Source organism: Polypterus senegalus, chromosome 11 (assembly GCF_016835505.1).
Source record: "Polypterus senegalus isolate Bchr_013 chromosome 11, ASM1683550v1, whole genome shotgun sequence".
NCBI lineage: Eukaryota > Metazoa > Chordata > Cladistia > Polypteriformes > Polypteridae > Polypterus > Polypterus senegalus.
Window position 1 is genome coordinate 17,515,945 of NC_053164.1, and position 25,203 is coordinate 17,541,147.

General features: G+C 42.7%; 1 protein-coding gene across 1 annotated transcript in view; it reads right to left on the reverse strand.

Moving 5' to 3' along the window:
- Positions 1 to 9,560: 9,560 nt before the first annotated feature.
- The window catches only part of pglyrp5 (peptidoglycan recognition protein 5), a 34,385-nt gene continuing 18,742 nt past the window's right edge, over positions 9,561 to 25,203 (reverse strand). The window contains exon 4 of the mRNA XM_039768105.1: positions 9,561 to 10,588. Coding sequence (XP_039624039.1) covers positions 10,410 to 10,588 — 179 coding nt within the window. The 3' untranslated portion in view covers positions 9,561 to 10,409. The remainder of the gene's footprint in view (positions 10,589 to 25,203) is intronic.

Sequence of the window (25,203 nt, forward strand, 5' to 3'; positions counted from 1 at the left end):
GCGCAGTGATTGTGTGCGACCAATGAAATAATTTATTACAGCAGTACTGTCTCTTTCAAACGTACTAACTCCCAATTCCTGTCCTTCCTTTTCTTTCTCCAAATACCCAATCGCCACACAATCTGCTCTGTGATAGACGTTAAGCCATCTGTAAGCTTAGAGCGCCGATTCTTCAAAACTTTTAAGGAACACTGAAATATCTTCGTAGTACGTGTTTAATTATTCTATCCTTCCAGTGTCACGCCAGTCACAGCAAGCATACAGCACGAGGCAGGAACAATCTGTGAATAGAGCGCCAGATCCTAGCTAGCGCTGCGACACCGTGTTCTCACATGTTTAATTATTAACAATATACAGTGGTGTGAAAAACTATTTGCCCCCTTCCTGATTTCTTATTCTTTGGCATGTTTGTCACACAAAATGTTTCTGATCATCAAACACATTTAACCATTAGTCAAATATAACACACGTAAACACAAAATGCAGTTTCTAAATGATGGTTTTTATTATTTAGAGAGAAAAAAAATCCAAACCTACATGGCCCTGTGTGAAAAAGTAATTGCCCCCTGAACCTAATAACTGGTCGGGCCACCCTTAGCAGCAATAACTGTAATCAAGCGTTTGCGATAACTTGCAATGAGTCTTTTACTGCGCTCTGGAGGAATTTTGGCCCACTCATCTTTGCAGAATTGTTGTAATTCAGCTTTATTTGAGGGTTTTCTAGCATGAACCGCCTTTTTAAGGTCATGCCATAGCATCTCAATTGGATTCAGGTCAGGACTTTGACTAGGCCACTCCAAAGTCTTCATTTTGTTTTTCTTCAGCCATTCAGAGGTGGATTTGCTGGTGTGTTTTGGGTCATTGTCCTGTTGCAGCACCCAAGATCGCTTCAGCTTGAGTTGACGAACAGATGGCCGGACATTCTCCTTCAGGATTTTTTGGTAGACAGTAGAATTCATGGTTCCATCTATCACAGCAAGCCTTCCAGGTCCTGAAGCAGCAAAACAACCCCAGACCATCACACTACCACCACCATATTTTACTGTTGGTATGATGTTCTTTTTCTGAAATGCTGTATTCCTTTTACGCCTGATGTAACGGGACATTTGCCTTCCAAAAAGTTCAACTTTTGTCTCATCAGTCCACAAGGTATTTTCCCAAAAGTCTTGGCAATCATTGAGATGTTTCTTAGCAAAATTAAGATGAGCCCTAATGTTCTTTTTGCTTAACAATGGTTTGCGTCTTGGAAATCTGCCATGCAGGCCGTTTTTGCCCAGTCTCTTTCTTATGGTGGAGTCGTGAACACTGACCTTAATTGAGGCAAGTGAGGCCTGCAGTTCTTTAGACGTTGTCCTGGGGTCTTTTGTGACCTCTCGGATGAGTCGTCTCTGCGCTCTTGGGGTAATTTTGGTCGGCCGGCCACTCCTGGGAAGGTTCACCACTGTTCCATGTTTTTGCCATTTGTGGATAATGGCTCTCACTGTGGTTCGCTGGAGTCCCAAAGCTTTAGAAATGGCTTTATATCCTTTACCAGACTGATAGATCTCAATGACTTCTGTTCTCATTTGTTCCTGAATTTCTTTGGATCTTGGCATGATGTCTAGCTTTTGAGGTGCTTTTGGTCTACTTCTCTGTGTCATGCAGCTCCTATTTAAGTGATTTCTTGATTGAAACAGGTGTGTCAGTAATCAGGCCTGGGGGTGGCTACAGAAATTGAACTCAGGTGTGATACACCACAGTTAGGTGATTTTTAACAAGGGGTCAATTACTTTTCACACAGGGCCATGTAGGTTTGGATTTTTTTTCTTCCTAAATAATTAAAACCATCATTTAAAAACTGCATTTTGTGTTTACTTGTGTTATATTTGACTAATGGTTAAATGTGTTTGATGATCAGAAACATTTTGTGTGAAAAACATGCAAAAGAATAAGAAATCAGGAAAGGGGCTAAATAATTTTTCACACCACTGTAGTTGGAACGACGGTGCTCTGATGACGCGTCAAATGTGCGACAGGTGACCAGAAAGATGGAATATTGGGAGCAGAGCACTTTGGCTGGTTATGGAATATGAACTTTCGACCGGAGCCTCAATGAGTGTATCGAGGACGGCGAAGGAGTCCAGTTCTTTAATGATGGGGATGTTCATTTCAGGAGTGGCTGCGGGATTAAGTCGGCGGAGTTGTGAGCTGGAATAACTAAGCGCCATTCTGACCGAAGAAGAAGGGAGAGATGCTATCCAGACAGTGCCATAAAATCCAAAGCAGACAATAAAACAGAAAATCCGGGCATCAGGTTTGTAAACAGCAAAAACTTGATAAAATCTTTAAAATCCACGGCAGACGGTAAAACAGTATATCCTGGTAACAAGTGAGTAGTCAGCTGAAACCTAATAAAACCTGGTAAAATCCATAAAAACCCATGGCAGACAATGAAACAGTACAAAAAAGTACGAAACTTTCTAACTAAAAACTAAACTAAAAGTAAAATAATAAATTAGTAATATAAAACTCAGAGGGAGAAGCGGCGAACATTCAACGCCAGCGTCCTCTCCACTCACTCTCTCGTAGTTCCAATATATCCAGGTGAGCATTGAGGGTTGCATTGACAATCCAACACAATGGGCAGCACATTGAACACATTTTATAAGTGGTCAGAAACTTGTAAATAACTCATGAAAGAATAAAGTTACGTTAAAACCAAGCACACCATTGTTTTTCTTGTGAAATTCCCAATAAGTTTGATGTGTCACATGACCCTCTTCCTATTGAAAAAACAAAAGTTGGATCCAAAATGGCCGACTTCCAAATGGCCACCATGGTCACCACCCATCTTGAAAAGTTTCCCCCCTCACATATACTTGGGATGAAACTCTTTCTGAACCGCGAGGTCCGTACAGGAAAGGCTCTGAAGCGTTTGTCGTGTGAGAGCGTTTCAATAGATGGCATGGCTGAGGCAGCGTGTGCTTGATGCTGTATATCGATAATTCTCTATCTGATCTGCTGCTCCGAGTGGTGCAGTGAGAGTAATATGGAAAAACATGATCTGATGTGGCAACCGCTGTGGCAACGGGAACAGCTGAAAGAAGAAGAAGGTGCAGTGAGAGTAACAATGCTAAAGCAGTTATGGTATTTAGAACAGTTTGGCTATTCCGTGGTCCATTATATTGTTACAGGTTAATTACAATCATTAAACTAATAAACAATATGAGTTTAATTTCAGTGTATTTATAAAGCTGCATCAGAGATGTGGATCTAAACAAGAAAGGGTAACCACACAGGAACAGTAGCACTGCTTGGACGCTGGGTGCCGTCAGTCTGCAAAACCGGGCGCAGAACTTGCATATGCCAGGGTATGAGCTACCGTGGAAATGTGCGTGGCTTTACGCCAAGTTTAGGTTTTATACATTGCAATTTGAACGTGGAAATGGGCTTACGCAACATTTTTGTGTGTGCGCACCATTTATACATGAGGCCCCTGGCCTGGAGGGCCTCAGTGGCTGCAGGTTAACCATCTTCTTCATTAGTGACCAGTTTGTGTTGCTAAATAATTTCTTTTGCCTGAGTTTTAATTAGCTCTATTCAGACCCTTTTGTTGTCTCTTTTTCCTTAATTAGCAGCCAAACAATAATGAGATACAAAACGAGCTGACACATGACCAGCTCACCTGTGCCCATCACACAATATCTGAAAATAAATAAAGGTGAAGGTCTCAGTAAGGCTGATCTCTCAGGTCACCAGAACATTTTGACGGCGTTCTTAGAAAAAACAGGAAATCAACAGTTGTGGAAATGTCTGCTGTGGCAGAATGAGAGCAGCAACAAGCCATGGGATTAAATAACGGGTTTAATTAACAGAAAGAATTGGCTTCTCAATAAGAAAGTGATTGGAGTGAAATTGTTTGGAGTTTGAAACCCCAGTTTAGCTGGTCATCTGTCGGCTCATTTCACGTCTCATTTCTGTTTGGCTGCCATTTAATGAAGAAATGAATCAATTCAGAGGACTGAATCCTTAAAAACAGGGCTAGTAAAATGAAGGGAAAAGGAGTTCATTAGCAGTAAAAACTGGGCACTGCTTAGTAAAAGGGTTAGAATGAAAACCTGCAGCCACTGCGGCCCACCAGGCCTGGAGTTTGACACTTGTGCCCTAGGGGTCCACGGACCTCAGGGTTAAGAAACCCTGACTTAAAAGAAACAATCGGATGAATCTGGCGTGACAAAATGAGAGAACTAAGACACCACAGAAGCAATAAGAATTGACTACTAATTAAGAAATTTGAGTGGTTATGGTGGCCTCCAAGAAAGGAAGTATGAAACTCCTATATTAGTTGTAATTGGTTGGCACTAGAGTTACAGCAATATACCCATACTGGAAAAGTACCGAAGAATCAAATATTGAAAAGGAACAGTCTCATGGGGAAGGTCCCCCCCTTCAATGAAATGGGACTTCACGGTTATCAAGTGAGTAGTGGTTTGATGGAGAAGGGAGGAATGCATGGGGGCTGGAATAAGATGGGGGTCGGTGTTATCTGCTATTTGCTTCAGAACCATTTTGGTATCCATACTGAGGTCCAACAGCTAATATCAATGCTGAAGTCAACATTTTACTACCAATTTAACACCAGTTGGCACACCATGCATCTCATTACTTTTTGCTGGTTGGTTAAGGAAAGAAGAAACAAGTAAGGGCTCTGGAACTGGAAAAGAAAACGAGTCATTTAAAATGAAGGAGGAAGAAATCCGTTCCACTAGCAACAGTCATGGGCTACTGATTAAGAAAAAGTCTGGAAAACCCATAGCTACTGTGGCCCTCCGGGTTGTGTGTTTGACACCCCTCCTTTAACATTTCCCCATGACTCTAGGGGACAGAAGATCCTGCTACTGGCAGGGATGGCAGACCATCCCCTTGTAAAGAGAGCCAAGGTCAGGGAGAAAATACCGGGGGTAGTCGGACTTCCTGGTTTTTAGGGTGCACATACGGCCGAGAAGGAAACCCAAGTCAGAGAAAGATGGGGAGCTGCCATTTAGATATAACTGAAGGCTTAGGGTGAAGAGCACATGAGGTGGGGGTGCAGCAGACACAAGGGTGACTTGGGGTTTCTGGAACAAATGGAAGACTTTTCCTGATTCTGGGACTTGGACCGCAGTACCCCTGAGGTGGGTTTAAAGCCTCCTCACAGACTGCAGAGTTGAGCGAAAGACCTGAAGTGCTGGTTAGCTGGACAAGCCCACCAAGTAACCCGGAGTTCCACAGCCATTTAAGCAGGCTGAGAGGAGCTGTGGGTCTGCTGTTTTTGCACCACTTTATTTGTAATTTATATTCCTCTCATATTCATTCCTCCCTTTACATGTTCATAAAGACACCATTTCTTTTTTGTTCTTAAAACATTTGCTTCTATGGCGTTTGTCTGGGTGCAGAACAATGGCATGAGGACCCTCACCTATCAAATCTCCTCACCACACAGAGACCACCTTCATGTTTTCACTTGACCTATCCACTTCTTGCTCCGGTTTCCTCCCACAGTCCTAAAGACGTGCAGGTTAGGTGCATTGGCGATCGTAAATTATCCCGAGCATGTGCTTGGTGTGTGGGTGTGTGTGTGCCCTGCCCGGGGATTTGTTCCTGCCTTGTGCCCTGTGCTGGCTGGGATTGGCTCCAGCAGACCCCTGTGACCCTGTGTTAGGATATAGCGGGTTGGATGATGACTGCCTAACTGACTATACACTCCTCTGTGTGTTAAACCAGACCTCCATAGTTTCTTTTATATATATTGTGAACACCAGGGGTCACTGTTGCCCCATTAAACCCAACAGACAGATATCAGACACAGGATAAAAGAACGAAGAAGCTCTTTTAATTATTCCTCCTTCTTCAAAGTGCCTTTTAAGCACTACCACCACCATAAACAAGTAAATTAACAATAATCACAATAAATAACACAAATCTCTCCTCCACTCCACCCAGCAAGCTCTGTCCACTCCCTCCCAGCTCCAGCTCGCTTCCTGGGTCTCTACCAGTCCTTTATATAAGTCCTATATAAGTCTTCCTCCCACAGGACTTGGCAGCACTTCCGGGTCAGCTGGAGAATCCCAACTCTTTAATCAGCCCGGAAATGCTGCGGGGCTTCCATCCTCATGACTTCCAAGCACTTCTGGCCTGCAAGGGATGCATGACTCCACAGGTCCTTGCACAGTTCACCCTGGTGGCACCCACGGCACCCAACAGGGCAGAAAACCTGGACTCCAAGTCCCAGGATGCCCTGCGGGAATCTGGGGCACCGCTACACTTCAGGGGTGCTGCCATCTAGTGTTTTGGGGAAGGCATTGTCCTGAAATAGCTGCCTTCCCCCATCCTTCCATTTTGGGGGGGGATAAGCTGCTGGCTGTCTGCCACTATATATATATATATATACGAGGTGTGGCAGAAAAGTAATGAGACTGGTAACACTGCAAGCGATCTGGCAACGCTGCGCTGTTGTCCTTGATAGAGCACGTGTATCAGTACCCTCCCATAGCTCAGTTCGAGTTTCAACTCCTTCCGTTAACTACGTGATTTTTGTGACTGCTATTAGCGAAGTTGTGTTTTTGGTTGTGCGTCACGCAAAATGGAACAGCGGAATTTGGAGCAACGTTGTGCCATTAAACGGCAAGTGTGACATTTGAAAAGTTAAAACAGGCCTATGGGGAACATTCTTTATCCCGAGCTCAAGTTTGGGTGATGAAGATGAACACGTTCAGGGAGGCCTTCAACTTCGAAAACCAATGAAAACATCGAACGTGTGAACACTCTTGTGAGATCAGACCGTCATTTAACATTAAGAATGTTGAGTGAACAATTAAATTTGAACAGATTTACCGTTCATCAAATTTTGACTGAACATTTGCACATGCGAAAGGTCTGTGCCAAAATGGTGCCGAAAAACTGCCCTCTCCATAACAGAACTTTTGACCTCAAAAGGCATTCCTGTGGTTCCCCAGCCCCCTTATTCACCTGACCTCAGTCCGTGTGACTTTTTCCTTTTTCCTAAACTGAAAAATGTCCTCAAAGGACGTCATTTCGGGACTTTAGAAAACATCCAAAAGAGTGTAACGGACATGCTGAAGACCATACCGGTTGAAGACTTCCAGCGCTGCTACCAACAGTGGGAACAACGTCTCCATCGGTGTGTAGCTGCCCAAGGGAACTACTTTGAAGGGGATAACATTGATGTTTGAAAAAAATAAAAACTTTGGTAAATAAAAAATCAGTCTCATTACTTTTCTGCCACACCTCGTATGTATACAGTGCCCTCCACAATTATTGGCAGCCCTTGTTAAGATGTGTTCTTAGGCTTGTAATAATTTTTTTTTCCCAAAAAATATAGGCTCACAACACAAAAAAGAGCAAAATACAACCTTTAATCGAAGTACATTTATTCATTGGGAAAAAAATCCCATATTAACAAATACGTTTTTTACAGGAAATCATGTGTGGCACAATTATTGGCACCCCTGCTGTTAATATTTCGTACAGCACCCTTTTGCCAACAAGACAGACTCTCCTCTTCAGGTTTTCAATGGGGTTGAGGTCTGGGGACTGAGACGGCCATGGAAGGAGCTTGATTTTGTGTCTGTTGAGCCGCTGTTGTGTAGATTTTGCCATATGTTTAGGCTCATTATTCTGCTGGAAGACCCAATGATGACCCATCTTCAGCTTCACTTCTCTAACAGTGAGCTTTGGAGAATTTTTTTACTTCTCTCACCATCCTCCTCACTGTGCATGGTGGCAAGATAAACGTGGGTAAGATAAAAGTCCAGCCTTGTTTGTCACTGTTCCTATCGTTTTACACTTCTTTATTATTCCTCTGACTGTTGATACAGGCAGGTTTAGGCGAGCAGCTATTTTCTTGTAGCCATTTCCTAACTTATGAAAGTCGACACACATCTGCCTTACTTGAACGGCAGGTTCTCTTGTCCTTCCCATGTTGAAGAGTGGCTAAGAGCAATAGGACTCTGCGTCACGTCATATTTATACCCCAGGGGCACAGGAAGTCATTAATTACTCATTAAAAGTTCCAATTTACTCTGATCAACTTTAAAAGCTAAACTAGAAATTACATTTATTTTATAGGAATTGTTAGGGGTGCCAATAATTGTGGCACACATGATTTCATGTAAAAAATGCATTTCTTAATGTGGGATTTTGTTTTCCCAATGAATAAATGTACAGTGGAACCTCGGTTTACGAGTAACTTGGTTTACGAGTGTTTTGCAAGACGAGCAAAAATTTGTAATAAATTTTGACTTGATAAACGAGCGATGTCTTGCAATACGAGTAGTATGGATACACTTTGTCTGCTGAGCGTCATGTGATCACAACTGAGCTGATGGTGGTTCTCTCTCTCCTTATCTCGCTCGCCCAGTGCGTCTTTCTCTCTCTCTCTCTCCTTATCTCGCTCGCTCGCCCAGTGCGTCTTTTTCTCTCTCTCTTCTTATCTCGCTCTCACAGCGCCTCTCTCTGTTTACTACAGCATTGTGACTGTGTGTGTGTGTGTGCGCTGTGAAGTGCGAGTCCTCATCTTGCTCCCCAAACACGAAGATGAGTCTCAGTACTTTAACACCAGCTGAATAAACACCAGTTTATTCAGTTTGAAACAGCAACAGCGCTGTTATTTATTGCAGCGGGATCTTTATAATGTTACTTGATCTTTTTGGATGCGCTTATACGGCGAACTGCTACAGCGCTGGGAGACTGCAATTGCTTTGGGACACTCTTCAGCGTGTCGTCCCGTTGGGTGGAATTCCACATGAGTTTAGAAACTCACACCAGTCATGATTCTATTTAAAGGTAAATTGCAGGTTAATTTGTATTATGTATTTTACTTTATATTTTGTATTAATCCTTTTTATATGAATAGTTTTGGGCTGTGGAACGAATCATCTGAATTTCCATTATTTCTTATGGGGAAATTCGCTTTGACATACGAGTGTTTTGAATTGCGAGCACGTTTCCGGAACGAATTATGCTCGCAAACCGAGGTTCCACTGTACTTCAGTTAAAGGTTGGATTTTTCTCATAGATAGATAGATACTTTATTAATCCCCCAAGGGATTTTTTGTGTTGTGAGCCTATATTTTTGGGGAAAAAAAATTTATTGGAAGCCTAAGAACAACCAGGGGTGCCAATAATTGTGGAGGGCGCTGTATATATATTAACCAGGGGTACTTAACTCCACTCCTGCAGCCCGTTGATGGCTGTAGGTTTTTGTTTTAACCCATTTTTTTAATTTGAACCCTTTTATTTACTAATAAAGAAATGTTTTTTTTGTTTTTTTTCCAGTTACTTTAAGTTAGTTTAGCTTTTACAATTCAGAACCCTTATTTGCCTATTTTAGTTTTAAACAGCAGCATTTGGGGTTTTAACTGTTGCCTGTTTTCTTAATCTGCCATCATTTTATAATGAGGTGTGGATGACAAAGGAACCAGCAGCTCTCCAGCGAACATATTTCCATTTAAAGCTGTGTATGTATTATGGAGTAACTGTGGTAATATAAAGTTTTGAAAGGAAATGAGAGAGACAGGAAGGACAGAGAGGTACAAATCTATTCTGGACCTTAAAACATAACGTTCTCAGAAAATGAAAATATACAACGTGATAAAGACTTGTCTTGGACGCACTCATTATCTGCTAGGCCTGGCTTCTAATTGTGACCCACTGCAGACCACCAGGATCACAGTTGAGTACCCCTGACATCGACCGTGGGGAGCCACTTTACTCACATCCAATGTGCAGCTTCCACCTGGAGGATGTGATGGCAGCCATTTTAATGCCAATGCATTAGCTACTAGGTGGTGAAGGGTTAGGATGACCAGGCCATGGTGTGCAATGTAGCCAGGGCACCCAGGCACACCCTACCCTCTTTTTAAAAGAAGCCCAGGGTTCTTTTATGGCCACAGCTGAGTAAGGAGCTCAGTTTTACGTCTCATTAGAAGGACAGCTCCAGTTTTAACAGTGCAGAGTCCCCGCCATGACACTGGGGGCTTTGGGATCCACACACAAACCCAGCACCAAAGCCTCTTCCAGCAGCAACCTCAGCTTTTTTCTAGATGGTCTTCCATCCACAGTACTGTCCAGGCCCAAACTTGCTTAGCTTCAGGTGCATAACCCGTTCTCAAGTACAGGTGGTATAACATCATTTTGATGAAACAAACAAAAGAATCCAATCGCTTCCCACAATTCTTTGGTGCAAATTGACAATGGAGATTCTAATGGTTAATTACAGCACAACAGCTGCCCACAACCATTTGCTACGACTGGAGTTCAACAGTACAACAGCACCACCCTACCACTTTACCCTGCCTTAAGCTTCACCATTAATTATTGATTGTACATTTAATCAATTTTCATATTTCATCAACTGACTTTCTTCTATTTTATGGTGCAAAATTGGGCCAATTCTTGATAATATTATATAAATTTTCCCCAGGACACTTTGTGTTGCTCACATTACGATGCGTCTTCAGGATAAAATCAGGGTGTAGAAAATCCAAAAGCACACCATGCTGGAGCACCTTCTGAACAGACGACAGTGACGCCAAAGATGGGAATTCATCTGAAACAGACAAAGAAAGAAAGTTAAATTTGCGTTGTCAACTGCCTTCAGAGAAGGGCAGAGATATTTCTTTATAGCTAAGGATCTGGAGATGAAACCGAGCAAAGTTTGTTAACCAAAAGTTCAGGCCAATCTTTTGCCATAGCTTAATACAGAAATGAAATAAGTGATGAAAAAAAACGAAATAAAAAGCAAAGTCTGAAAAGCGGGTCAAAAGATCAAAAGCAAAGCAGAACGCACACAGACTTATTCAGGGTTACCAGGACGTTCATGATGCCAACCTTGACGTCAAATAACACACAGTGTCAAATGTCTTTTATGTTTCTCATCTCTCTTTGTAGTTTCTTCACCTTTTTTCTCCTATTAAGAAAAAAGAAACAGCTTGTAAATAGTACTAAATCTTTCACTTTATTATTTCACAGGGTCTCGTGTTTTTTTTTTCCGGGCAGGAGGAGAAGTGCTCCTTTAATGCTCCTTTAGACTTGAACTGCATCACATGCAAATTAGCCATGCGGTGCTGCCAGCACACAGGAATCAGCCTTACACACTCACCTAAAGGATTATTAGGAACACCTGTTCAATTTCTCATTAATGCAATTATCTAATCAACCAATCACATGGCAGTTGCTTCAATGCATTTCGGGGTGTAGTCCTGGTCAAGACAATCTCCTGAACTCCAAACTGAATGTCAGAATGGGAAAGAAAGGGGATTTAAGCAATTTTGAGCGTGGCATGGTTGTTGGTGCTAGACGGGTCGGTCTGAGTATTTCACAATCTGCTCAGTTACTGGGATTTTCACGCACAACCATTTCTAGGGTTTACAAAGAATGGTGTGAAAAGGGAAAAACATCCAGTATGCGGCAGTCCTGTGGGCGAAAATGCCTTGTTGATGCTAGAGGTCAGAGGAGAATGAATGGGCCGACTGATTCAAGCTGATGGAAGAGCAACTTTGACTGAAATAACCACTCGTTACAACTGAGGTATGCAGCAAAGCATTTGTGAAGCCACAACACGCACAACCTTGAGGCGGATGGGCTACAACAGCAGAAGACCCCACCGGGTACCACTCATCTCCACTACAAATAGGAAAAAGAGGCTACAATTTGCACGAGCTCACCAAAATTGGACAGTTGAAGACTGGAAAAATGTTGTCTGGTCTGATGAGTCTCGATTTCTGTTGAGACATTTAAATGGTAGAGTCAGAATCTGGCGTAAACAGAATGAGAACATGGATCCATCATGCCTTGTTACCACTGTGCAGGCTGCTGGTGGTGGTGTAATGGTGTGGGGGATGTTTTCTTGGCACACTTTAGGCCCCTTAGTGCCAATTGGGCATCGTTTAAATGCCACGGGCTACCTGAGCATTGTTTCTGACCATGTCCATCCCCTTACATGACCACCATGTACCCCTCCTCTGATGGCTACTTCCAGCAGGATAATGCACCATGTCACAAAGCTCGAATCATTTCAAATTGGTTTCTTGAACATGACAATGAGTTCACTGTACTAAAATGGCCCCACAGTCACCAGATCTCAACCCAATAGAGCATCTTTGGGATGTGGTGGAACGGGAGCTTCATGCCCTGGATGTGCATCCCACAAATCTCCATCAACTGCAAGATGCTATCCTATCAATATGGGCCAACATTTCTAAAGAATGCTTTCAGCACCTTGTTGAATCAATGCCATGTAGAATTAAGGCAGTTCTGAAGGCGAAAGGGGGTCAAACACCGTATTAGTATGGTGGTCCTAATAATCCTTTAGGTGAGTGTACATCTAGTGGCTGCACTCATAATATTCTCATTATGGTGATTGAAGAAAAATGGAAAAGCATGAAGTCTGAACAGTGGCAAAGCAGAATGAACATAAATTTAACCAGGGATCCCAGGAAATGCACGGAGCCAACATTTATACCCTTGATGACACACAATGTGATCACTGATATCATCCACAGCAACACCAAAGTGCACAAAATGGCTTCAAAATATAATTCTAAAAAATTTTCAGTTTCTAATAGAAGATTTTTTTAACAAAAAAACAGACATCAGAAAGTCTTTGGGTTACAAAACCCCAGGAAAGACATCCATCCATTCATTATCCAACCCATTATATCCCAACTACAGGGTCACGGGGGTCTGCTGGAGCCAATCCCAGCCAACACAGGGCGCAAGGCAGGAACAAACCCCTGGCAGGGTGCCAGCCCACCGCAGGGCACACACTCACACACACCCAGCACATACAGCACCTAACCTGCATGTCTTTGGACTGTGGGAGGAAACCCACGCAGACACGGGGAGAAAATGCAAACTCCACACAGGGAGAAGCCTGGAAGCGAACCCAGGTCTCCTAACTGAGAGGCAGCAGTGCTATCCACTGCGCCACCGTGCCACCCCAAGAAAGACATATACTTTCATTTAACCGCCCATTAAAAATTAAACAAAAATTCAAATGACAATACTTTGCCTCCTGTGTTTGGCCAATATGCCCTCTAGTGGTAAACAACAAGATTACAGTTTTTTCCCTATAGGAATTTTATGTGTGATCTCCCCACAATCCTCACAGAAACTACAGAGCAATGCAAAAATAGTCATTTGCAATTCACTTGATATAAGGAGGATGCTAAATTTGTCCATCTGTCCAAGGCTGAAAATGTAAAGTGTGCCGTGATAACACTGCTAGGGTCGCCAAGGACCAGCATCTGGTACCAGATAAGAACTGACATCATTTTTGGGTAGTGATGAGTGAACCCCCATAGAGTTCGGTTTGCCTCGAGTTTGGTGAAATCACAGAAATGTTCAGGAACTTCTCAAGAAGTCTCAAAGGGCTAAGGGAATGCCTGCCAACTATGCTGGACTGATCATTGTGACCAAAAATGTGATCTGACCTGCGAGGCAGCAGTGCTAATCACTGTGCCACCGTGTCTCAAACAATAAAAGATGCAGATGGAACAAATGCCACAAACAAAATGCAACAAGTAAATAAAATCAAGATCACTGCACTCACAGTGTCCCAGTCTTGGGGCACACATTGGTCATGCCATGAAGCAGCAACATGAGACTGGCTCATTCCATTGATTGAAGTCATAGCTTTAGGTGCAGCCAGAATGTCCGTTTTGTTTCCTACTAGGGGGCTTAGCCCCTGCTCGTTTCGCTCGCCCACCCCCGGCCTGTGCTACACACTAGCCTCTTTGCAGTTCTGCCGCTCGCGTATGGGGAAGCGGATGTACAAATTAAAACAGATTGTTACTTTCATGGGATTTGTTACATATGCATAATAGAGCTAACTATTTTACATTACAGCAAAAAGTAGGGTGAAATGACACCTTTTATTGGCTAACTAAATAGGTTACAAATGCAAGCTTTCGAGGCAGCTAAGACCCCTTCATCAGGCAAGGTGTTACATTACAGCAAGTAATTAACCATATTAAAAAATAGTAAAATATAATAATTTGAGCGTTGGTGATCCTGAAATTGTCCCTAGTGTGTGCTTGCTGTGTGTGTGTGTGTGCCCTGCGGTGGGTTGGCGCCCTGCTCAGGGTTTGTTTCCTGCCTTGCGCCCTGTGTTGGCTGGGATTGGCTCCAGCAGACCCCCCCGTGACCCTGTGTTAGGATATAGCAGGTTGGATAATGGATGGATAATAATTTGAAAGTAAATTATCTTTCATGTTGTGTTAGAGGTATTCATTACGTAATACAATTTCGTTTGGTTTGGCTGTGAAATTAACACGCAAATACTTTTTAATCGTATGCTTTTACTGTAAAACTTTAGTAAAAACAATTTTTTGAATTAAATATTTGTGAATATAGCAATGAATTTTGATCCTGTTTGGACTTTCATCGTGACAACGCAATGTATAACTGCTTGTGATTGAATTTTGTTTCTTTCTCTCTAATACATAAAACGACTTTTTCGAATGTTTGGCTCTGAGATTTGTTAATTATCATTGTTAAAGCTATTCTAACAGGAAACTGTTAACATTTTAATACGAGTGGCATATCAAGATCTCCTTTGGTTTTTAATGTTATCCCCTGAAGATATACTACATTACCTTTCTTGGATACGTCCTTCTTTCAACAGTAATTTGTGCGGTGGAAGACTGGACGGTGTTAATGGTTGTAGATATTCTTTGTGATATTGTAAGTTGATGTTTTCATGTTCCGCACGATCACCACAGTCTATTGATACGCGTTTAACCAATTTTCTGTGAAACCAACCGTCATTTTTGGTGTTAATTCATTTGACTTCATCGTTTCTCGGTGCTAGGATTGCCCATGTCCTCATCTTTACTGTTGATAACCCTTCAGGATGAAATTCTTCAATAAGATTTGGACAGAATACGTCTTCTTTAATTGGACCTTAAAGTGAGGAAAACGTTAAAATGTAGAAGAGCTGAGAGAACAAGAACTGTGTCTGGCAAAAGTATTCACACGAATGAGAGATGAGAGTACCGTGTGTGTGTGTTTGAATATGGTTGAGAGGAGGACGGGACTTGAAAAAAATCTCTTGGAAAAGTCTTGTCTCGTCGCAGGTTTTTTTTATATAATAGAGAGATCTATCTGTGCATATTCTGCACACTTTTTTCTTCCATCAAAAAGTTAAAGGAAACACTTTGTAAATAGTACTAAACCTTTTGTTTTATTATTTCACAGGGTCTCATGTTCTGTTTTGTTTTTTCTGAGGAGGGAACGACTTGTTTAGATAGATAGATAGATAGATAGATAGATAGATAGATAGATAGATAGATACTTTATTAATCCCAAGGGGAAATTCACATAATCCAGCAGCAGTATACTGATACAAAGAAACAATATTAAATTAAATAGTAATAAAAATGAAAAAAATAAAAATAAAATTAATGTTGGAATGTAAGGGTGTAATTGAAGAGTCGCATAGTGTGGGGTCTCCTCAGTCTGTCAGTGGAGCAGGACGGTGACAAAAGTCTGTCACTGAAGCTACTCCTCTGCCTGGAAATGACACTGTTCAGTGGATGCAGTGGATTCTTCATGATTGACAGGAGTTTGCTTAATGCCCGTCGCTCTGCCACAGATGTTAAACTGTCCAACTTTACTCCTACAATAGAGCCTGCCTTCTTAACAAGTTTGTCCAGGCGTGAGGCGTCTTTCATCTTTATGCTGCCACCCCAGCACACCACGCGTAGAAGAGGGCACTCGCCACAACCGTCTGGTAGAACATCTGCAGCATCTTACTGCAGATGTTGAAGGATGCCAACCTTCTCAGAAAGTATAGTCTGCTCTGACCTTTCTTACACAGAGCATCAGTATTGGCAGTCCAGTCCAATTTGTCATCCAGCTGCACTCCCAGATATTTAAAGGTCTGCACCCTCTGCACACAGTCACCTCTGATGATCACAGGGTCCATGAGGGGCCTGGGCCTCCTAAAATCCACCACCAGCTCCTTGGTCTTGCTGGTGTTAAGGTGTAAGTGGTTTGAGTCGCACCATTTAACAAAGTCCTTGATTAACTTTCTGTACTCCTCCTCCTGCCCACTCCTGATGCAGCCCACAATAGCAGTGTCATCAGCGAACTTTTGCACGTGACAGGACTCCGAGTCATATTGGAAGTCTGATGTATATAGATTGAACAGGACCGGAGAAAGTACAGTCCCTGCGGCGCCCCTGTATTGCTGAACACAATGTCAGACCTGCAGTTCCCAAGACGCACATATTGAGGTCTGTCTGTAAGATAGTCCACAATCCATGCCACCAGGTGTGAGTCTACTCCCATCTCAGTCAGCTTGTCTCTAAGCAGCAGAGGTTGGATGGTGTTGAAGGCGCTAGAGAAGTCCAAAAACATAATTCTTACAGCACCACTGCCTCTGTCCAGGTGGGAGAGGGATCGGTGAAGCATATAGATGATGGCATCCTCCGCTCCCACCTTCTCCTGGTATGCGAACTGCAGAGGGTCGAGGGCGTGGCGGACCTGTGGCCTCAGGTGGTGAAGCAGCAGCCGCTCCATGGTCTTCATCAGATGTGACGTCAGAGCAACAGGCCGGAAGTCATTCGGCTCACTAGGACGTAATACCTTTGGGACAGGGGTGATACAAGATGTTTTCCAAAGCCTTGGGACTCTCCCCTGTTCCAGGCTCAGGTTGAAGATGCGCTGTAGAGGACTCCCCAGTTCCAACGCACAGGCCTTCAGCAATCGTGGCGATACACCATCTGGACCCGCTGCTTTGCTGGCACAAAGTCTTTTCAGCTCTCTGCTCACATGGGCTGCTGTAATTGTGGGTGGGGATGTCTCACTTATGCTGGTATAGTGATTTATAGACTATGCATGAAAATTAGCCATGTGGTGCCGCCAGCACACAGGAACCAGTGTTATATATCTGGTGGCAGTACTCATAATATACTCATTATGGGGAGCTAATGTACCCCTCAAGCAAAAATACTATAAGTTTTTATGTATTTATTTATTTAATTGTGTTGATTTTATTGTAATCACACAACATTCCATACAAATAGATCAATTTTAACAAAAACAAATCAACCCTCACCCCTGGGAAAGTGAGCATGGCCAGCAGAGTAAAACTTAAAGCTAGTGAAAATAAGTAAATAGATGAATTAATAAGTGAGTAAAGATAAATGGAGAAGAAAAGGAAATGGGGAGAGAATCTGCTTCCTCACAGCTTATTCTAAAATGTTCTTGATGAGATCCTGCCAGGTTTTGAAAAAGTTCTGCACAGATCCTCTAAGTGAGAATTTGATTTTTTCCAGTTTCAAATAATATAAAACATCAGTTATCTACGGACTGAACAGAGGAGAGTTAGGATTCTTTCAATGGGCAAAACAAGTCTACGTGCCAATAATGAAGTAAAGGCCATTACAGTTTGTTTGTCCTTCTCCACTTTAAGCCCCTCTGTGAGCCCACCAAACACAGCAGTTAGTGGATTAGGAGTGACTGGGACCCCAAGGCTGTCTGAAAGGCATTTAAAGATTTTGGTCCAGAATGATGTTCATTTAAAAAAAAAAAAAGAAAGAAAAGGGGGGTGGAAATCTGGCTGGAGTGCTGATCTGGTTTGACATCAAGCAAGTATGACGCAGATCCAGAATAATCAGTAAATACGCATGTATTTGGCATCATGAGGTGCTGGGAAAAAAATGTTTGTCTAAGCCGACCTCATAGCAGATTTGCAGGAAAATATTCTCCAAACAAGGTCACTGGTGAACACAGCATATACTCTACCAAAAAAACCTTTTGGTGAATTTTGCCGATCAACACTAGTTCTGGTTATGCCAATCATCCACAAGGCCTACTCAGGCACATACCCATACAAGACCAATTTAGAGCTGTCAATTAACGTAATGTGCACATTTTAAAAATGTGGTAGGAAAATCCACATACAGAAGAGGGGATTGTGCCAACTCCACACAAGGTGACCAGAAACATGATACAAAACTCAAGATGGTGGCTTTGTGAGACAAAACATTGCAAAGCACAGCACAAGTGTACTGTCCCAAGTTGATACTAGCAAATATAAAAATTATACTTTCTGTATGCAATGACAGACAAAATTGCAACACCCATGGGCTCAACCGGAAGAACAACTTAGAGAAGGCACAAGGCAGCAACCGCAAGGTTCTGTGAATTCAACATTATGTGATTTTCTATTTCTCGTATTCTACGAGTACCACAAGAACAGAAAAGTGCTGAAGTGCAAGTAAATGGTGAGGCGCACCTTTAGCACGCCACTGACTTCCCTTTCACACATCAACTTCTCTCTGTTTGCACAGGTTTAGCTTCTTGATTGCAGTTCCTCATTTGGTCTTTAAATAGACAGGCTGGACTCCCAAAAGGTAACTTTTGAGAGGGAGTAGAAGTTTAACCTAACACCTACAATTTGGGCCAACACAAGAAGTACACGTTGCTATTTTAACATTGTACAACCAAGAACATTAGCTGTACTTGGAGAATAAAAAAATAACAAAAATGACACTATAAACACTTTCAATTGATTAAAAACCTATATGAAATGCTTCACAGTGTGTGCTGTCCCCTGCCTCTCTTTTCCGTCAAGTTACGTAGCATTACACTTTCCGAACCACATCATCTAACAAAGTTGAGGAGGAGATGGACCCTAACCCAGCAGGAATGGCTGCCTTTGCAAGGGAAGGCCTTCAAGCAAGCCCTTGACTACTGAATATTTGTGTAGCCCTTTTCAAAAGGTAGCTATCTGTGAGCAGAGCACACCATCTGTTAATCCCAGGAGGAGAGCAGATCTTGAAGTGATCCCATTCCACCCTGCCTGCACTCTCTTCTTCACCTCTCTTCCATACTCCCCATTACTTTGTGCTGTTGATCCCAAGTATTTAAACTCATCCATCTTCTCCAACTCTACTCATTGCATCCTTACCATCCCACTGACCTCCCTCTCATTTACACACATGTATTCTGTCTTGGTCCTACTGACCTTCATTCTTCTCCTCTCTAGTGCATATCTCCACCTCTCCAGGGTCTCCTCAACCTGCTCCCTACTCTCGCTACAGATCACAATGTAATCAGCAAACATCACAGTCCACGGGGACTCCTGTCTGATCTCGTCTGTCAACCTGTCCATCACCATTCTAAATAAGAAAGGGCTCAGAGCCGATCCCTGATGTAATCCCACCTCCACCTTGAATGTATCCATCACTTCTACTGCAGACATCACCACTGTCACACTTCCATCGTACATATCCTGTACAACTCTTACATACTTCTCTGCCACTCCCGACTTCCTCATACAATACCACAACTCATCTCGAGGCATCCTGTCATTTGCTTTCTTCAGGTCCACAAAGATGCAATGCAACTCCTTCTGGCCTTCTCTAAACTTCTCCATCAACACCCTCAGAGCAAACATCACATCTGTGGTGCTCTTTCTTGGCATGAAACCATACTGCTGCTCACTAATCATTACCTCACTTCTTAACCGAGCTTCCACTACTCTTTCCCATAACTTCATGCTGTGGCTCATCAATTTTATCCCCCTGTACTTATTACAGTCCTGCACATCCCCCTTATTCTTAAATATCGGCACCAGTCCACTTCTTCTCCACTCCTCAGGCATCCTCTCACTTTCCAAGATTCCATTAAACGATCTGGTTAAAAACTCCACTGCCATCTCTCCTAAACACCTCCATGTTTCCACAGGTATGTCATCTGGACCAACGGCCTTTCCATTCTTCATCCTCTTCATAGCTGTCCTTACTTCCTCCTTGCTAATCCGTTGTACAGTGCTTCCTGATTCACTATCTCCACATCATCAAACCTCTTCTCTCTCTCTCTCTCATTCTCTTCATTCATTAGCCTCTCAAAAGTACTCTTTCCATCTACGCAACACTCTCTCCTCACTTGTGATTACGTTTCCATCTTTATCCTTTATCACCCTAACCTGCTGCACATCTTTCCCAGCTCGGCCCCTCTGTCTAGCCAGTCAGACCTTTTCTCACACCTTAGTGTCGAACCTCTCATACAACTCATCAATCACCTTTTCTTTAGCCTTCATCACCTCTCTCTTCACCTTGTGTCTTATCTCCTTGTACTCTTATCTACTTTCTGTATCTCTCTGACTATCCCACTTCTTCTTTGCCATCCTCTTATGTATACTCACCTGTACTTCCCCGTTCCACCACCAGGTTTCCTTTTCCTCCTTCCTCTGTCCAGATGTCACACCAAGCACCCTTCTAGCTGTCACCCTTGCTACTTCTGCTGTAGTTGCCAGGCTGCCTGGTTACTCTTCATTACCACCCATTGATTATTTTTATAATTAGTGGGCAAATATGCTGTCCCATTCCTAGCAAGTCACTTGTCTCCATAATATATTGAGTGTATATGCCAGATATGTAGAACTTTGTTCTCTACATAACCCATTAATGGCCGATATGTCGACAAAGTGGTTAGCCCTTCTGCCTTCCATGTGTAAAGATGGTGATTCAGTTCCCAGCAGCACCAAACAGAAATCAGAAGACAGCCCTGGACCGCTATGCAGAACTGATGATTAGAGAAAATCCAGGCCAACACAGGGATTTGGGAAAAGTTGCCTGATCTGATGAACCACATTTCCCATTTTCTCCAAATTCTGAACCAACCTCTTGAGTCTATCGATCCGTTCAACTGGGTGTCGACAATGTCAGCTAAAATGTAAAGCAATGCTTGGACTTCAAAAGGGGGAGTTCTCAGTTAAGTAGCACATTGTGTTAAGGGAGGGTCTTCCTAAGTTGTGTAACACACTGATGCGACCCCATCTAAAATATGTTCATGCTCCATGTCCACCTAAATAAAAGGATAAGTATCAGTGTATCAATCTGTCTATCAGCCTAGCTTGCTATGTCTCTGTCATTCCAACAGATGGCGCATCAAACATTTTTAGTAATACATGAACTGCATTTGTCATTCCAATAGACAGCACATCACAAACATTAACCCTTTTTTTACAAATCCCATACCAAAAGGCATATAACAGAAACATATTCATTACATGGTGTGTTGCAAACATTAACACTGAGGTCTACGTTGATTACTTGGATTTCAACCCATCTTAGATAGATAGCACAGCAAGTTACAATAAAAAAATGTAACTGTCTAGAGAAGACTTATTCTAGTTAGAACCTTTGATGAAAAATCGAAAAGTCTGAATGACTTCAACTGATGAAGAAGAGGTAACAAAGAGGTTTTTAAATTATTAGGGTGAATGCTAACTGTTTCCTTAAAATGAGCTACTCAGCCATAACAAGAGAAAAAAAAACAGAAGGGAAATGTTTAAGGGTGAATTCTGAGCAAACAGCCACAGAGTATTTTCTTAGAAAGAGAGCTATTAACACATAACACATATTAAAAATAGTAAATTTGATATTGGTGTTATAAGGACTTTTACATCTCATCTAGATATTTCTCAAAAATTAGGCGAATAGGGATGGATGAGCTATTTTGGATTGCACGGAGTGTTCAAAACATTTCTATATTCATGGTGGTACTGTATCCATTTGAGACTATTTAGCTGGAAAAAAGCTCATAATGCTGGATGCCACTTTGCAAGGAACATCCTGGACTTGATGTGAACAAACTTTAATGCAATAACCTCCCCAATCACTAGATCTCAGTCCAACTAATCTATGAGCGGTCATTCCAACAGATGGCGCATTACAAACATTATCACCTGCTTATTTGTAAGAGGGGGCTGTATCTTCTTATGCCCATGTGCTGATGAACTTGGGCTATAGTGAGAGACAGGGAGTCATGGGGCTATTCTCTACATGTCAGGTGGACCTACCATGGCATCCCCTCAGTATAGATGTCCAGACAAAAAGGCTTTACAACAATACACGCCAGTGTACACTTCTGCCACATCTACACTGCATGATGTGGTGCATCCCTGGCTTTTCACAGTATCAGTATAAAGAATGTCAGCTAAAAAAAAAAAAATTAATTAAAATGAGAAAGAGGTTGGTTGATATGAAATACAGAAGCCAAATGGATCCACTTCACTATAATTGAGGACCCCAGATACACATTTTCATTTCTAACGTGCTGAGCAGAAGACACGACTCGATAATCCACATATCCCTTTGGCGGCCTATCAGCAGCGTAAAACCACGAGCGGAGACATTGTGACAAAGACCACACTTTTCAAACCATAAACGTCTCTCTTCCTTCCAGATTTCAGAGGTATTAAACATTTTAAGAGACCCCTGACATTTGTTGGTTTCAAAGATGAGGAAGCTAACTATGCGAGTGTGTTTCCAAGTCTGGGAGAACAAAGGTAAGTAGCACAAAGGGGTGAACTCAAGTATGACATTTTTTTGAGTCCTCGGCTGGATTAGCTGTGTGTGGAAGACATGCGCATGCAGGCTATATTGTTGTAATGAGGATAAAAAAATATACAGTTTGCTAAATACAAGTCGTAATATTTAATTTGTGTGCTTTATTTGTGGTTATTTAGATGTAGCTTTTAAGTGAATAAACTTAGTTTAACAACATTATAGCGCTCATAAAGGAAAGTTTTGTGCGATCAAAGTGTTCTGTAACTGGCACAGAAGGTAGATGCAAATGAGTCACATGCCCAATAATTGATATGAATGGGTTTCTAAAAATAATTTGGTATTCTGTGAGATATACAAATGCACATGAAATACACAAGAAAAGGTATAATTACCATTACAATGTACAGTATATGTTTAATCATGGATAATCTAACCAGTGTGTATATGCTTTGTGGATGCTAGGTGGCACTGTTGCCCCTTTAAACCAAACAGACAGACACTCAGGACACAGGGTAAAAGCACTAAGATCTTTAATTTCTTTCTCTTCTTTTTCAGTGCTTCCAAGCACCACAGCCACAATCAACCCAAGTAAATACAAAATAGTTACAATTCTCTCTCTCTCTCTACTGTGTGTGTGTGTGTGTGTATATAGTCTCCTCCACACCTCCCAGCAAGCTTCGTCCACCTCCACCCGACTCTGGCTCACTTGCTGGGTTCTCAGCAGTCCTTTATATAGTCCTTAACCCGGAAGTGCTTCTGTTCTTCCGTCCATGTGACCTGCCAGCACTTTCGGATCAGACAAATAATTCAACTTTTTAATCAGCCCTGATTAAGGCTGTAAGGGAAGCATGACTCCCCAGGTCCTTTCACAGCAACCCCTGCACGGCACACACGGCACCCAACAGGGCTGAGAAACCAAACTTCAAGTCTCAGGATGCCCTATGGGAATCTAGGCCACTGCTACACTCCAGAGGAGCTACCATCTAGCGTTTTGGGGGAAGCAATGTTCACAAGTCGCTGCCTTCCCCAATCCTTCCATTACAGGGAGTTTCCGTCCTCATGATCCATTAGTACTTCTCACAGCTTCCCCTGGCAGCACCCATGGTACCCAGCGAATTTCATGTCCCATAGTGCCCTGTGGGAATCCTGGGCAACGCTGCAGTCCAGAGGAGCTGCCATCTAGCATCTTGGGGGACGCAGTGTTCTCAAAAAGCTGCCTTCCCCCATGCTTCCATCTCAGGGGCATCCCGGCCATCTCTTACAGCTTGTAATAATATTTGAAATGGGGGCTTGGGACTTAACGATTAATATATTTCATGGTTAGGAAAAATTTGGGTGTTGCCAGAATACCTCAAGTATCCATCAAAGCATGATATAAAGGACAGGGTTTTTAAAAACATTTCAAGAGACATCATCACTGCCAGAGAGAGAAAATGTACCGTCCCAATGCTAACCAGCATCGCACCTCAATTAAGATGACAAAACGTGCAACAACTAGAGCTACAGCCACGCAATGTAAAGCTTGCCGTGTGACCCTCATTTGAATCATTCAGGTTGTATATATTTTTCTAGAATCTAACACGTATGCCTGTTTTTTCCCCATCAGTACTTATATTTATTTACAGAAAATGAAGTTTGTGTATATATGTATGTTCCAGCATCACATCCGAACAGCTGGAGCGATTTTCATGAAACTTGGTACACATGTTTCTCAATGGTCGACTAAAAATACTGTAGGGTGAAATCAGCCTAACCCACCGCCTTCTGGGTAGGGTGAGCTTACGGTCTTGTATGCATGTTATCATTCAGTTGACACTCAGAACGACCACCAGAGGGCGAACTGGAGGTGACTGCCAGCATCTATATATATAATTCACTAAGGCAAGACAACCATGGAAAGCACGCCGGAAAGGGCGTGGATTCACTAAGCCGCCGAAAAGTGAGACACCTATGGTGCACGCAGGGAGGAGCCACACCCACCAACTCCAAGACCATTGGATACGACGACAACTCGCAGGGCCACACCCACCAACTCGGACGCGACAACACAGAAAAAATGGCGTCATTTATATTCGTCTGTCGTAGAGGCCATGCAGTGCAGGTCAGGTTAATGACATGTGCATGTCATGCACCTCCGAGCTACGTTGACTGTTCATAGAGGCATGTTTCTCACGGAGGTGAATTGCCATATGCAGCGTGTGAAACAGTTTGCGAGGGGTATCCCATGGGATCCTTAAAACATTCCTTTACAACTGAGGTTAAAACACAATGAAGTGAGCAGTCTTTAAAAACCGAGTTTTCGGTTACGACGCACGACCGCGTGCACCATAGCAAACTGTTTTACACCCTACATACAGCAATTCGCATCCGCGACAAACATGCGTCTTCTTAGATGCTCCTGCACTTTGTACAAACCCCCCTCACACCTCGCTACCACCGTGGTCGGGTGTCTTGGTGGATTATATATAGAAAGGCAGCCAAAACCGCACAGAGCAATGAAAAGTCTACATGAGTCACAGGAGCATCTGAACTGTGCAAAGATGACAACGACTCGAGTGACAAGTTGGAGGTGGGCACATGAGCAGGCAGTGCATACTGAACGAGAAATCAGCAGACTAGCATGACAGAGGGAGCGGAATGGACGTCCTTCTCCTCTCCTCCCGTTCTACCCTCCGCGCCTGAGCGCCACACGGACGATTGTGTGTTGGTTCGTTCCGTGCATTGTTACAATGTTGCTTTTCTTGCCGATTTATTACATTAACGATTTTTCAAATGTTAATTTTCTCCCTGTGCTTAAAAATCGTTAAAAAACCGGCCTGATTATGCAGCGTATGGTACGCCACGGGTTGGCTAGTTC